Here is a 14281-nt window from a genome sequence, read left to right on the forward strand (position 1 = left end):
AGCTTGCTCTACTTCTTTCCACTTAGGTGCACAGTCCTCCATTTGGTATTCTGGTGGATTGATAGGTGGGATGTCTGATGGAATTGACATAGGCTCCTGCCTTTTTGAATCTGTATGTGTTTCCTCCAAATATCTCTACAGCTCAACCTTAGATGCTTTTAGTGTGCCATTCTTCTCACTGGTGAATAACTTCTTTACAAATTTGAATGGGTCTTTATAAAAGTTAGCTCTCGCACGCTCCTTCTTTTTGTAGCGTTTCCGTAGGCGCTCAGCTCTGCGCAATGTTGCAAGCTTATCTTTTATGACCCTTTGTAAGAGATTGTGTCCCTCCTTCTGACTTTGTTCTGCTGTTCTCCATTGCTTCCTCAGCTGTCTCCTTTCTCTAACTAAGCGTTCAATCTCCTGCTGCCGTCTAGAATTTCCAGGAATAGTTTGTACTTTTTCCTTCCTTTTTTCAATTCCAAATCTCTCACTTCCATATGCATAGATGATGTCCCCAAATTTATCCAGCTTCTTTTCAACTGTTCCACTTAATCTTTCCAATGCAAAGCAGATATCTGTGTTTACTGTGTCCCACGCAGTTTTCTCACAAGCTCTTGGCCATTTAACTCCAGGCTTGTGCCTGTTGAGGTTCTTTTCTCTCTTATGCTGGTTTGTCTGACCAGGTTCACAAGGATCATTAGGTTCATCACTAACTGTGTCCATGCAAGTCCTCCTCATGTCTATGACAGGGGTGCTGATATCCTGCGAACTGTGGTTTGCTTCCTGTCGCTGGATTTCATTCGACTGACTTGACTGACTTCGTAAGAAGTACTGATCAATGCGAGGCCCTTGTCCCTTCTCCCTCAAGCATTTCATTCTCCTTTGATGAATCTTCAAACCCCTGACCATTGTCGCCTTGCTCCAGCCGCAGACACAAACCTGGAGTTCCATGTCTTTGCTAACTGCAAATCTTGAACTAGTCTTTTGTGAAGTACTCTCCATACTCATATCTGTTTCCGTTCCTAAGTCGTTAACCGTGTTGTCCAACGTTGAGTCATCTTCCACCCCCGCTCTCGCAGACTCTAGGGTTATTTTTCTCTTTAATTTCTTAGAAGCCTTGGGCGGGTGTCTCCAGCATCCTGTAAAGGTCCACTATGAAAGATGCTATATAAAGATTATTATTATAGTATGTGGCTCTTTCATAAAATATGCATCGATGTGAAATGCTATGTGTACACTCACAGTTGTGAATAAAGGCTTGAGTTACCTGTATAATTACAACTGGTCCCTTTTCGTTCTTTTCCAATTATTATTTTTCCCCTGATTTTCTCCCAATTTGGAATGCCCAATCCCCTTACCGCAGCAATTACCCACATTGCTCAGGACACCCGAAGGTTCAGTGTGCGTCCTCAGATCTCACAACCAAGCTTCCTTTTTCACCCAGGAACTCGAGAGTGGATGTGAGTGAGTTACCAACCTTGAAGGCCAAAGGCCAACCCTGTAGGTGTCTGCTTTTTAGCTCACTGGGCACCTGGCCAGCAGGGTTCGCTGTAGAACGCTGAGGAAATTCGATGCTCCCTTCGGAGTCCCCAGCCAAGACCGGCTTACTTTGCTCAGCCAGGATGCAAACCTGTGCTTTATGACTCACTTATGCACCACATGGCTGCTGCATTTCTACCAGGTGAGCCACTTTAGGACCCTCCTTTCCCTTCTGTAATTTGGGGATTTTCAGTTTTTTGTGTACATAAGCCACTTAAAAAATATCCAGTAATAAATTGCAGTAAAATGGTTAGTCAGCACTCAGAAACCAATGGCTACTCTAAAGTTACTCTGATCCATGCTACAACTTTCAAGACTGCAACACAAAGAAAGTCAATGGAGGCACTGCAGAGATGTCAAGGTCACTCAGAACATCCAAATGAGTGAGATTTTAAAAACATAAATAGTGATTTCCTTTCTTTTAAGAGTGAGACTGCTTAATTCAACACCAAAAATGTTCTTAAAATGAGTTAGTCTCACTCCAAGCTCAAATGGGTTTTGACTTGTCTGACAGTGTGTGGCGTGTTTGTTAAAGGACAGGGTCAACTAACACCAAGAAGGGCATCCATCTGGAGTAGTAGAAATAGCCTATGAATGCACATGTAATTGCGAATTCCATCATATTAGCTTTTTTTTACTTCAATGCTTTTGTTGCCACTTTATCACTTTGTATTATATTTTCCAAATATATGGAGAACCTAGTATGATCTTGTAAGCAATTGGTGGGGCCTGTCTCCTCAGAAAAGTCATCAGAAGCTCATACTTTTTGTCAGTAAAGATAGAAATATGAGAACTTGCTGTTGTTCACAAACATAAAGAGAACATTCAATTCCACAAATTTTAACTTATAGCAACAACACCCCTTACCGTTCAACAGAAACTCCAAGTAAACATTGGTTTATGCTTTAAAAACCTCTACAAGCTGCCATGTATTATTTTTGTTTAAAATCTTTTTTTATGTCTATGACCACCTTACACACAACAGCAACAAAGCAAAAAAAAAAATACACAACAAATATTATAAAGCACATGTTAGTACAATCTAGCTTCAGAATAAGAAATGAGGTAGTGAAGTTCATAATATCAGATGGGTCTGTTAAATCTAAAAATAATATAGCAAGTGCCTTCTGAGACGCTGCAAGAAAGTTGCACCTTTCCAGTTTGTGGTTTCTCTTACGCAGTATCAAATATAATAAAATCCTTAGGGGCTCCCGAGTGGCGCATCCAGTAAAAAGCACTCGCTAGAGTGCAGGATGCGCTCTATAGCCTGGATGTCGCCGGTTCGAGTCCAGGCTATTCCACAGCCGACCGTGGACAGGAGCTCCCAGGGGGCGGCGCTCAATTGGCTGAGCGTCGCCCGGGGGGAGGGAGGGTTATGTCGGCCAGGGTGTCCTCGGCTCACCATGCACCAGCGACCTCTGTAGTCTGGCCGGGTGCCTGCGGGCTTGCCTGTAAGCTGCCCAGAGCTGCGTTGTCCTCCGACGCTGTAGCTCTGAGGCGGCTGCACGGTGAGTCTTCAGAGTGTAAAGAAGCGGGCGGCTGAAGGCACACGCTTCAGAGGACAGCGTGTGTTCATCTTCGCCCTTCCCGAGTCAGCGCAGGGGTGGTAGCGGTGAGCTGAGCCTAAAAATAATTGGCAACGACTAAATTTTTATATAAAAAAAAAAAAAAAATGTAATAAAATCCTGAAGATTATAATACAGCAAATTGAAACCACACTGGGTCTCTTGAAGTCTGGAACCGCACTGACACCAGTGATAGGAGCATGGCAGCATCAGAAAGAAAGACAGCAAGTATTTTTCTGATGGTCCGTTCATTAATTGAATCATCACACAGTGGTATTTCAATATTTAGAAGTATTTAGAAGTATCTAAGTATAATCGATGTATACAGTGTTTAATCATGGCAACCAGGCAACCAGAATATTTTGTTCCAGCCCAATACTGAACTGGAAGGTCATCTAACTGGGCCAAACAGACAACTTATTGGTAAATACAATGATAAAATGTCCTTATATATCTAATCTGACTATCAAAAGCTCATTGTCTTAAAGATAAATTTTGATTTTAAGCACAACACAATTATTTGTAGCAGTGCAGAGCAGACATTAAGCATGACTGGCAGTCATTGTTGCATTTGTTTGTTTGTATCAAGCTACCACAGCTACCTTGTCTGTGGCACACCAAAGGAATGGATCACAACAAAACTTGTCTCTGGTGGTCTTTATAATTGGTATTGTAGCACACATGGCTCCCATGGGAAAGCCATTCACATCTTTTTATCAAAACACGTAAACCTCTCAGTTCCTACCTTAATTCTGTCATAACAAACAAGCCACCTAAATCAACTTGTACTGTTTTCAGTGTAAACAGCAACTTGTAAATATCAGTATCTTGGAAGAGTTATTACAAATAATGTGGTATTCAGGATTCCTCAAGGAACACAGTTTGTTTCTCTGTGTGTATTAAGTTATCAGTGGTAAGCTTTTTAGATGAGAAATGGAAAAACAAACTGAAGCTTGTACATGGTATTGTAATCCATGATGCTTTTTATGTTATACCTAAATTGATAAGTTTCATATTTTTTAAAATAGGGTAGTTTAATGCCTAATTTTCAGAGCTGAAAATTATCGTTTGCATATTGCGTAAATCAAAAAGGAACTGTTTTGTAAAACAGGAAACAGGGCCATGTGTATTTTCCTAAATTTCTATAAAAAACAAAAGATCAGCATTATTTGTTGAACTTGACAGCATGTGTAGCTGTCGCTTTACACCTTTTTGGGCCATATTCCTCTAATATTACTAGTAAGTTTGTTCAGAAACTTTTCATTAAGTTTAGATTTGTTATCTTTATTTAAGCATCAGAAAGCAGCGGATGACACAGTTAACAGAAAATCTGCATTGATTATTCCATGCCTCAAATACTGTAGCGGGCCAGCGGGTGCGCTCACTGCCACGCTGCGGATTGTGCAACCCTTTCCCCTGCTTGAAGCCTTGTCAGCCGCTGGAACTCTGGTTGTGTGTGAGCCTGCCTGCAATCGGACTGTGTTGTATATTAGGTGCAACTTTGCACCAGAGGTGACCCCTGCCAGGCACGGCAGAGGATTCAAGGGATTCAGGGGACTGGGACGGACAGCGAGCACTGATTGGTGTGAAAGTAACTACACTGTTGTCATGTTGTACGGGTGATAGGGTACAAAGGTGTTGCTACACTGGTGTTAGTAGTGGGATGGAGCGAAGACCCAGAAAGGTGAAGGACAAACCAGAGGAAGCCGCAGCCAAAGCCGCAGAAAAAGTTCAGGATGGTGGCTGCGGGAACAGCTTACAGCAGTGGAGGAGAACAGAGTGGATAGCACTGTAGCCTGCCTGAGCTAGAGCAGCTACTGGTGGTAACGACTGAGATGCAGGCAGCTATAGGGCACCCACTTTAGGACCCCGAAACCAGTGGCAGGGAAGCCCCATAGCCATGGGGGACGAGTGAAGGCCATGAGGGGGGGGGACACACTCCAGCAGCCCGGAGCCGAGACGCCACCACTGCCTGTGGTTCGCTGAGCTGGAGGCAGAGCAAACCTAGAGTGGCTGTGAGTAAGGAAGTCAGCGAAAGAACGGCAAAACTCAGGCAGTGCAGGTGAGACAGCGGATAGGGTACTGTTAGAACGGTAGCCAGCGAAAGGCAACAAGACCCAAGCAGTGCAAGCTAGACAGCGGAGAGCCGTCTGACAGTCCGCAAATCATGGCTATGGTGAGCCAAGCCAGGGAGCATCACGGCAACCTGTCCAGCAGTCGCAATGAGGGACACAGGGGCTCTAGCATCACCAGCAGCAGCTGACAGCCGACAGCCTACTGGGAAGGGGCCAGCGTGATTGCTGCCCACCTAATCGATTACTGGACTGTACCCTGGACTGGCTGGGCCAACAGGATGTTTGGCCCTTAGGTGGTGGCAGTGTAATGAGCCGGCGGGTGCACTTGCTGCGGTGCTGCAGATCCTGCAACCTTTTTCCCTACTTGGCACTTTGCCAGCCACTGGAACTCTGGCATGTGAGAGGACTGGAGCAGACAGGAGCACTGACTGGTGTGAAAGTAACTACACTGTTGTCATGTTGTACTGATGGTAGGGTATAAAGCAGACCAGCCTGCATGCTGGCAGTGTGTGTGTGTCAGTCCTGTCTGCTGATCCTATGTGGTTGCTATGCTGCTGAACCCGCTGTACTTGCTAATAATAGAGTCACTGTTTTGAACAGCAAACCTTCTTCACATTCCTCATTTTAGCGCTTCGCTACAATATGATTTCATGCATTGACTTAATTTGTCAGGATTGTAAATACATCAGCGAAGAAGTCCTGTCAGAAATCTCTCAATAAACACATCACTGATATGATAGGCTTATACATCAGATTTGCTTTTAAATTCGCTCTTTGAGAATAAAATCCACATTACGCATGTCAAAGTTAACCCTTGCTGACACCTTTTGTGAAGTCGGGATATTGTCATGGCATTTTACTTGGAAATTCTATTCCATGTGGTCCTGTCCTAAAGTTGGTGATTCGTATGTTTTGCTGCCTCGAACCCTATATACCCTAACAATGGCGAGAAAAATCACCATACCTAACATGGTGAAAATCGGCATTTCCTTCAGGGTTACGGTTGTGGCACGCAGCGTGAGAGACTAGACCACTTTCGTGACGGTCATTTTTGAGTCCCTCACCCAATGTTTTGCTTATCAGTTAAAGTCGCATACATTTGCTGAATTGTAAAAAAAAAAAAAAAAAAAAAAACCTTTTCAGATAGTCATTTACTTGTTTTCTGAGCTAAAATCATTGTAGACACATGGATTAATAATTTAGAGTGCTTCAACGAACTAATATATATGGTTAATTAAATAACTAGAAAATATAAAGTCAATGTATCACTGCTGCTGTACGATTTAGACGCGTTTTAACGGGTACCACAGAATAAACCCACAGCAGTGTTGATGTTGAGTAAACAAAAACCTTGCCTCTCGTGGTCAGGAACGCTGCATCATTTTCATTCAGTTTAAACTGAGATCAAACTTGTATTTAAGATGTTTTGAACACATGTATTTACATGGATTTTTCTAAAGATCCAAAAATACAAGCAATTAAAAAAATACAAGATGTGATGCAAGGTGGTCATAAGGATTCTTTGGCTATTAGTAGGAACATTGCGTTAGTAGGCCTACGTATATTTTTAAGTAAGAACGTGAAATGTATTTCATAGAAACGCAAAAGAGGATACATTCTTATCAACTGAGACAACGGACCAATATTTCATACTAGCAACAGTATGTTGAAGGTGTGTGCTTATAAACATGAAATGATTTACAATGATACATACATATAACACTAGCGTGTGTTGTTGCATTTTACTGTCACACTAACGGTGAATATAAAACAGTGACTTTAAAGTTAGGCAATGCAAAACAAAAACAAAAAACTGTTAATGACAGAATAGAAGCATACACCGCTCAGTATACATTGCATTGAGAAGTCGTTTGATATCACGTGGTTCTTTACAGCGTGCGTAATCGATACATGTTTAATTTTTGTTATTGGTAATAAATGTAAACAAACGATTGCACTTTAACCATCTGAAGAACTAACATCATATTCATTAAGATTTTCTATTAGGAAATTTTGAGTCAAAATACATTTCAAAGGAGCTTGTCAGTAGGTAAATTTACTTCTTTGAGAAAAGAAATATTTAAAGTGTGTGTCAGTGTGAATAAAAATTTCATACGCCGATTTAGAGTCGGTGAAATATAAATGATTTCGTTAAAGTTTAATCATAGATCAAAACGTGCAATATATGCGTTGAGATTTTCACTTGATGTCTCTGGCCGGGTGTATAAAGCTTGCTGTAAAATGTTCTGCAGGTCAGCTTTTGTCGCTGCTTTGGCACATCTAAACTGTCCTTGTGAACCAGGACAGCAGAAAGCTGTGGCCATGTGGCAGAGAGCGATGATCCAGCTATAGCATTGCTACTGATCTCTCATACTCCTTTATTTCAGTAATTTCGGCAACCCATTTATCTTAACTATTTACTTCCCCGGAAAATAGTTTAATTCATTCTGCTGCGCAACTGTGAGCGTCTGAAAAGGGACTGTGTACAAGCTCATATGGGGAAGTACTGATTCTTAAAATACTGCAGAAAAAAGAACATTGTTATTTTGTACTTTAACATATCCCAGTCATAAAAAAAATACAATGACACCTTTATTATCTATAATTTCATGGGAATACTTATAAATATTGACTCCAGCCTGCTTACCCAAAAGCCTACTCAAAACAATAAAAATAAATAAATTAAATACATAAAAAATGCTGAGTACCTTATCAGTTTATTGTCTGTATCCAGTTTAAGTTGTATGCTATAACCTGTACCTTCTCGGAGAAAAAGCTCAGTTGGCAAAACTAAAACCATTAGCCTATGCTACTCCCAATATTTCATTACACTCTATACCACATGTTTAGAATTAGACAGATCTTATGCAACAGATTTTAATCGCACACACACATATATGCAATGTATGCTATACACAATATGCCTACATTAACATTAGTACACTATACACTATATATCATTATCAAACAAGTAAAATAATTAAAATAAACATTATGAGATCAGGTTTCATTCTTAAACATTTCGTTTTACGATGTAAAATCAAGTTGTACACACATGGATTAGAGTGCTTCAATAAATAATGACTATGGTTAATTAAATAACTAGAAAATATAAAGTCACTATCCCTGTATGCTGTACGATTTTGACTTTTTTTTTTACAAGCTAAGAGCAATTAGTCAACCCAATTAGTCAACAAGAGCTGTTCTGAATTATTATTATTATTATTATTATTATTATTATTATTATTATTATTATTATTATTATTATTATTATTAGGTTAAAAGATAATATACATACACAACACATATGCAATAAATATTGGGTTTAGGCAGCTGAAAAAATAAAACTGAAAGTAATATACTAAATTATGTAAATATTAATTTACGTTTTGTTAAATATAACGGGCAAATCTATTCATATATTTATCAAATTCATAAATAATAGGTCAGGTAAAATTCAGACAACAACTAAATATATGTTTTTTTACTGGTAAAGTAGTAAAAAAAATTGCATTAAAAAAAAGATTCTTATTTTTTTTATTTTTTATTTTTTTACTATAGCGGTAACATTTGAATAACAAAACGGTACCTGTCAGCCAAATGCAAGCGGATTTATATCAATTAGCCCAGACAAAGCTTTCTAACAGATTAAACAAATTAGACAACCCTTGTTAATTAAAATATGATTAAAGATTTTTAATTATATCACTGATGAAGTACCCTAATTAGTAAGAAGATATGATAATAGTCTGATGCGACAAGAGTTGAATTGTATTGGGTTTGCAATCAAATCCTAAAGACTTTCAAAAATCACTTTCTGTCATTAATAAAAGATAACCCATACAAAGTCCTTTCACCAACGATATGCAATGTATGCTACACACAATAGGCATACATTAACCCAAAGAGCTTCTAATTTTTTTTTCTCACTATTATGAAACTAATACATTTGTCAAGGTGAATTAGACTTACAAATCAGATAAGGCGTAGAAGATTACATATTGAAAAGCCGTGTTTCGAAGGCCTAAATTAAATTTCAATCTAATAATTCATTCCTCGCCCTGCCATAATTTGTTTAGAGATGTTGTTCTACTTCTTCCACGGCGCCATTCGCGCCATAATTAAATGATAGTCACGCGTTTAACTTTGATTTATTTCATTTCACGGAGATACAGCGAAGATGACGTCCCGAGTTTTTCCATTGGAACTGCAGCACCTTCTCTCACTAGCCTATATTAGCCATTATCTGAAACATTTTTCTGGTTTGAATAACAGCTAGACATGCCCCAAAATGAGAAAACTCAGATTTAAGAATTCTGTTAGGATGTATTTTATTATGCAATGTGTGTGTATACACAGACACACACACACACACACACACACACACACACACACACACACACACACACACACACAAACACACACACACACACACACACACAAACACACACACACACACACACACACACACACACACAAACACACACACACACACACACACACACACACACACACACACAAACACACACACACACACACACAAACACACACACACACACACACACACACAAACACACACACACACACACACACACAAACACATACACACACACACACAAACACATACACACACACACACACACACACATACACACACACACACACACACACAAACACACACACACACACACACACACACACACACAAACACACACACACACACACACAAACACATACACACACACACACACACACACACACAAACACACACACACACACACACACACACACACATTCTCTTAATATCTCTTCTTTCTACATAGGCTGTCATGCTGAAAGTATAATTTGGACATTAACTGAATTCCCATATCCCATAAATTTAGACTGATAGGTTACCAAAGTCAGCTTGTAGTCTAAACATTAAACGAACACTCTAATAATCAATATATTTGCTGTGGCCGTGTGAATTGGATGTCTTTCCAAACAGTGCCCATGCGCGCAGCACCCCCAGCGGTGCTGTGGCTATTGGAGAATAATAAATCCAGTGAAAGGTTTTTCAGGTGTAGCTGAAAGAGAGAGAGGGAGAGAGAGAGAGAGAGGGAGAGAGAGAGAGAGAGAGAGAGAGAGAGAGAGAGAGAGAGAGAGAGAGAGAGAGAGAGAGAGAGAGAGACCAGGCACAGCTCTTGCCTCAGAGAAGAGGAGACCGAGTCCCCGCAGCAGTGCAGAGACTATCACCTCTCATCTAATTTAATTTGCAAGTATTGGCTACTAACTAAAGGGGCCAAAGTGTGCTACATCATCACCAGCTTGTGTTTTGAAGACCTGACAGAAAAAAAGACAAAGAAATAATTTTGTAACGTGACAGCGGCAAACGTGACTGATACTGCAACCGAAGCAGGAACAAGCATCAGTAGCGACAAAAGCAAGGCAGAAGAAGCGTAGCGAGAGACTTAAAAAGCAAAAAAAGCAAAATGACAGGAGGCGGGTGTCTGTTAGCGGCGCGTGCCTAAGCTATAGCAAGAGAAGTAGCCCACGGCGTGAGCACTCTTCACTTGAATAATCAACGCTACTCGCGACAACACACTGTGCGATATCAGAGCAAGTAACACCTGACGCGCGCGAGAGACCCCCGACCAGAGGGACAATAATATATATATATATATATATATATATATATATATATACTAAAGAGAGACTAGATATTTATTTATTTATTTATTTTACCCGTTAGTTATTAAACAGGGTCTCGAGACTTTAAAAAGCAAGTGAGCTTGAGAGTTGTTCTCATTGAAGAGGCGGAGACTGAACTTGTAGAGGCGCTCGCCTCAACTCTGTCTCCTGCAAATATGATGATGATGTCTCTGAACAACAAGCAGGCATTCAGCATGCCTCACACCAGCTTGCCCGAACCCAAGTATTCCAGTTTGCATTCTTCTTCGTCGTCTGCTTTGACTTCAAGTGCACCCTCCTCATCTTCTGCTTCTAGACACTGCACTACTATCAGCAGCAGCAGCTCGGAGGCGATGCGCCGAGCCTGTCTCCCAACCCCACCGGTATGTATTCTGCATAATCACCCCTTAAAGGCACATTTTGACAGCCCACTTTTTTGCTTAATGTTTTTTTCATGTCTGCACAGCAAATCACCCAACACCTCCAATCTTTTTTTTTTTTTTTTTTTCTCCCAACTTATGTATTCAGTCGGGCTTGCCTTTCATATTAATTTTTATGACCTGGGATGTTGCATGTGTCTTGTTTTGTGTGTTCTTTTTAGAATTTCTTTTTTTTTTACACTCTGGAAATGTTTTAATCCGAAGAGTGGAGAGAGAATTCCCTGCTGACATGTGTGCATTCTATTTGCAATTGCAGAGCAATATATTTGGCGGTTTGGATGAGAGTTTGTTGGCCCGCGCTGAAGCTTTGGCTGCTGTGGATATAGTCTCTCATCAGACCAAGAGCCACCATCACCCTGTTCATCACAGTCCTTATAAGCCGGACGCTACCTATCACACCATGAACACTATCCCTTGTACCACCTCTGCTTCTTCTTCCTCCTCAGTACCTATTTCCCATCCATCTCATCACCACCACCACCACCATCTTCACCACCACCACCAGCCCCACCAAGCCCTGGAAGGGGACCTGCTCGATCACATCACCCCCGGGCTGGCTCTCGGGGCCATGGCAGGGCCGGATGGATCTGTTGTCTCCACGCCAGCCCACCCTGGCCATATGGCAGGCATGAACCCCATGCACCAAGCAGCTATCAACATGGCCCATGCCCACGGGCTGCCTTCTCACATGGGCTGCATGAGCGAAGTTGAAGCCGATCCCAGGGACTTGGAAGCCTTCGCAGAGAGGTTCAAGCAGAGAAGGATCAAGCTCGGGGTGACCCAGGCGGATGTAGGGTCAGCCTTGGCCAACCTGAAGATCCCAGGTGTGGGATCCCTGAGCCAAAGCACCATCTGCCGATTCGAGTCCCTCACCCTGTCGCACAACAACATGATCGCTCTGAAACCGATTTTGCAAGCCTGGCTAGAGGAGGCAGAGAAATCACACAGGGATAAAATGAACAAGCCAGAGCTCTTCAACGGGGCAGAGAAGAAGAGGAAGCGCACCTCCATAGCTGCCCCAGAGAAGAGATCTTTGGAGGCTTACTTCGCCATTCAACCCCGTCCTTCCTCTGAGAAAATTGCAGCCATCGCAGAAAAGCTAGATCTGAAAAAGAACGTGGTCCGGGTCTGGTTTTGTAACCAGAGGCAGAAACAGAAAAGGATGAAATACTCTGCATGCATCTAGCTTAATCTTTGACAATTAAAAAAATAGTGAAAGGTTCAATAACTCTACACTGTTAGGAGAGACTCGATTTGTATAATATTTTGTATTCACTTTTCAATCATCAAGGACTTGAACTCTGAAACAGAATTATTCGTCATATCCAAAGTGACTCAAAATTGCACTCAAAAAATAGAAACAAACTGACATGTCTTTTTTCCTGAAAGGATGTGGAATCATTTTAAAAGGATCGTTTGACTGAGCAAGTAAGATAATTTTTTTTCCCCTTACAATGCCTCACCATTTTTTTTTTCTCAATACAAACAAATCTGGTTACGTTTAAGCACACTTTGAAGACATTTGTTATAGTTGTTAAAAATAATAGATCAGAAATCACTCATAACTACATATGTTTAAATCAATGCAGCCATTATGCTTACACATATTGTAAGTTTGACTCGCATGTATATAAATTAATTTTCATTTTTATTGTGATACAAGCTGGTGTGTTTGTAAGGAGGAGACGAGAGGAATCAGACAACCTCTGTTGCTCTCAGTGAAAGCTATTATTAGATTACTGCCAAACAACCCCATGTAAATTATTAATTTAGACGTCTATATACTTAATTTTGTGCTCAATCTAATTAATTCTGCCTCTTTAATTTTTAAGAGTGATGGCAGAATAATAAAGAAACGTTAAAAGAAACGTTTACAAATAACCAAATATTTTAAGTTCAAGCTGTGTCAAAAAGGGGGGAGATTTTAATAATCGTTTTCTATACCTTACACAATATCTAGCGTGAAAGAGGAATTGAAATGTTTGCCAGTTTTGGGTTAAATTTGCCAAAATTGTTTGTATGTGTTTGTAATACTTCTGCAATAGCCTACATTGCGTGGGTCTCATTCCATGAACTGTTTATTGTGTGAGGTAATGTTTACTTCATTACATATTTATTGGGATTCCCTCCTCGTTTTTCTTGAGAAAATCACATTCTTAAAGCAAATAAAATGTGTAAATTTTCGAAGAGAAATAGCAGTTATGTAAACTGTCTAGAATACCTTAGACATTTCTCTTTACATTAGTAAATTTACAAACCGAAAGGCATATTAGATTAGTTTTCTTTTTTGTATTATTTTCCTTATTTGTATGTAAAGATCAGCGTGTTAACGAAAATGATGGACTCTTAAGTTGTTGCTTGTTAAATCACATTGTTTAGTACTTTTTTTTTTTAATAATCGATTTCATGGAACTGTACTTGTATATTGTAAATATATCATTGGAACGAGTTGATGAACACATAGATATATTCTTACAGATGTTGCTGGATTGCTGTTATAGCAGAGACAGTTTGAAAACTTACTTTCTGTATTGTCTTTTTTGGTTACTTGTCAAATGCAATTTGTATTTATTTATTACCTTAATGTATCCTTTTAAGTTATTGAAATATTGAATTGCCACATGTCTTTCATTAAAGAACCGATTTTAAAACGTTCATGAAATACAATGAGTTACATTATTAGTAGGTCAAGTTATTGACATTTTACTTCAACAGTGTTCATTGTTGGATCAGAATTTCTATTAGCACATAGCATTACAATTCAGTCTGAAAATTGCAATACAGGAGAAAAAATGACTAACAATTCGAATTTAAATTTACAATAGCCTTCATATATTCTATACATTTAAAAAGTGGTGCTTAATATATATATATATATATATATATATATATATATATATATATATATATATATATATATATATATATATTTTCTTCTTGAAAACCAATTCGAAGGGTTTGTTGAAATAGAATTGTTAAAGGCATATAAAACAAATAGAATATGGTCTGA

At 39.7% G+C, this 14281-nt stretch overlaps 1 protein-coding gene across 2 annotated transcripts; it reads left to right on the forward strand.

Moving 5' to 3' along the window:
• The first annotated feature begins 10346 nt into the window (after nucleotides 1–10346).
• On the forward strand, nucleotides 10347–13926 carry LOC117420599 (POU domain, class 4, transcription factor 2-like). Of its 2 annotated transcripts, none has more exons than XM_059028632.1 (2): nucleotides 10347–11099; nucleotides 11485–13926. In XM_059028632.1, the coding sequence occupies exons 1-2, from the start codon at nucleotides 11008–11010 to the stop codon at nucleotides 12455–12457; spliced, it is 1065 nt and encodes a 354-aa protein (XP_058884615.1). In that variant the 5' UTR covers nucleotides 10347–11007; the 3' UTR covers nucleotides 12458–13926. The 2 variants fall into 2 exon arrangements, with proteins under 2 accessions (XP_058884615.1, XP_033889978.1); XM_034034087.2 differs by having other exon boundaries at nucleotides 10348–11214; nucleotides 11528–13926.
• Nucleotides 13927–14281: the final 355 nt, after the last annotated feature.

Source organism: Acipenser ruthenus, chromosome 1, assembly GCF_902713425.1.
Source record: "Acipenser ruthenus chromosome 1, fAciRut3.2 maternal haplotype, whole genome shotgun sequence".
NCBI classification, from domain to species: Eukaryota; Metazoa; Chordata; class Actinopteri; order Acipenseriformes; family Acipenseridae; genus Acipenser; species Acipenser ruthenus.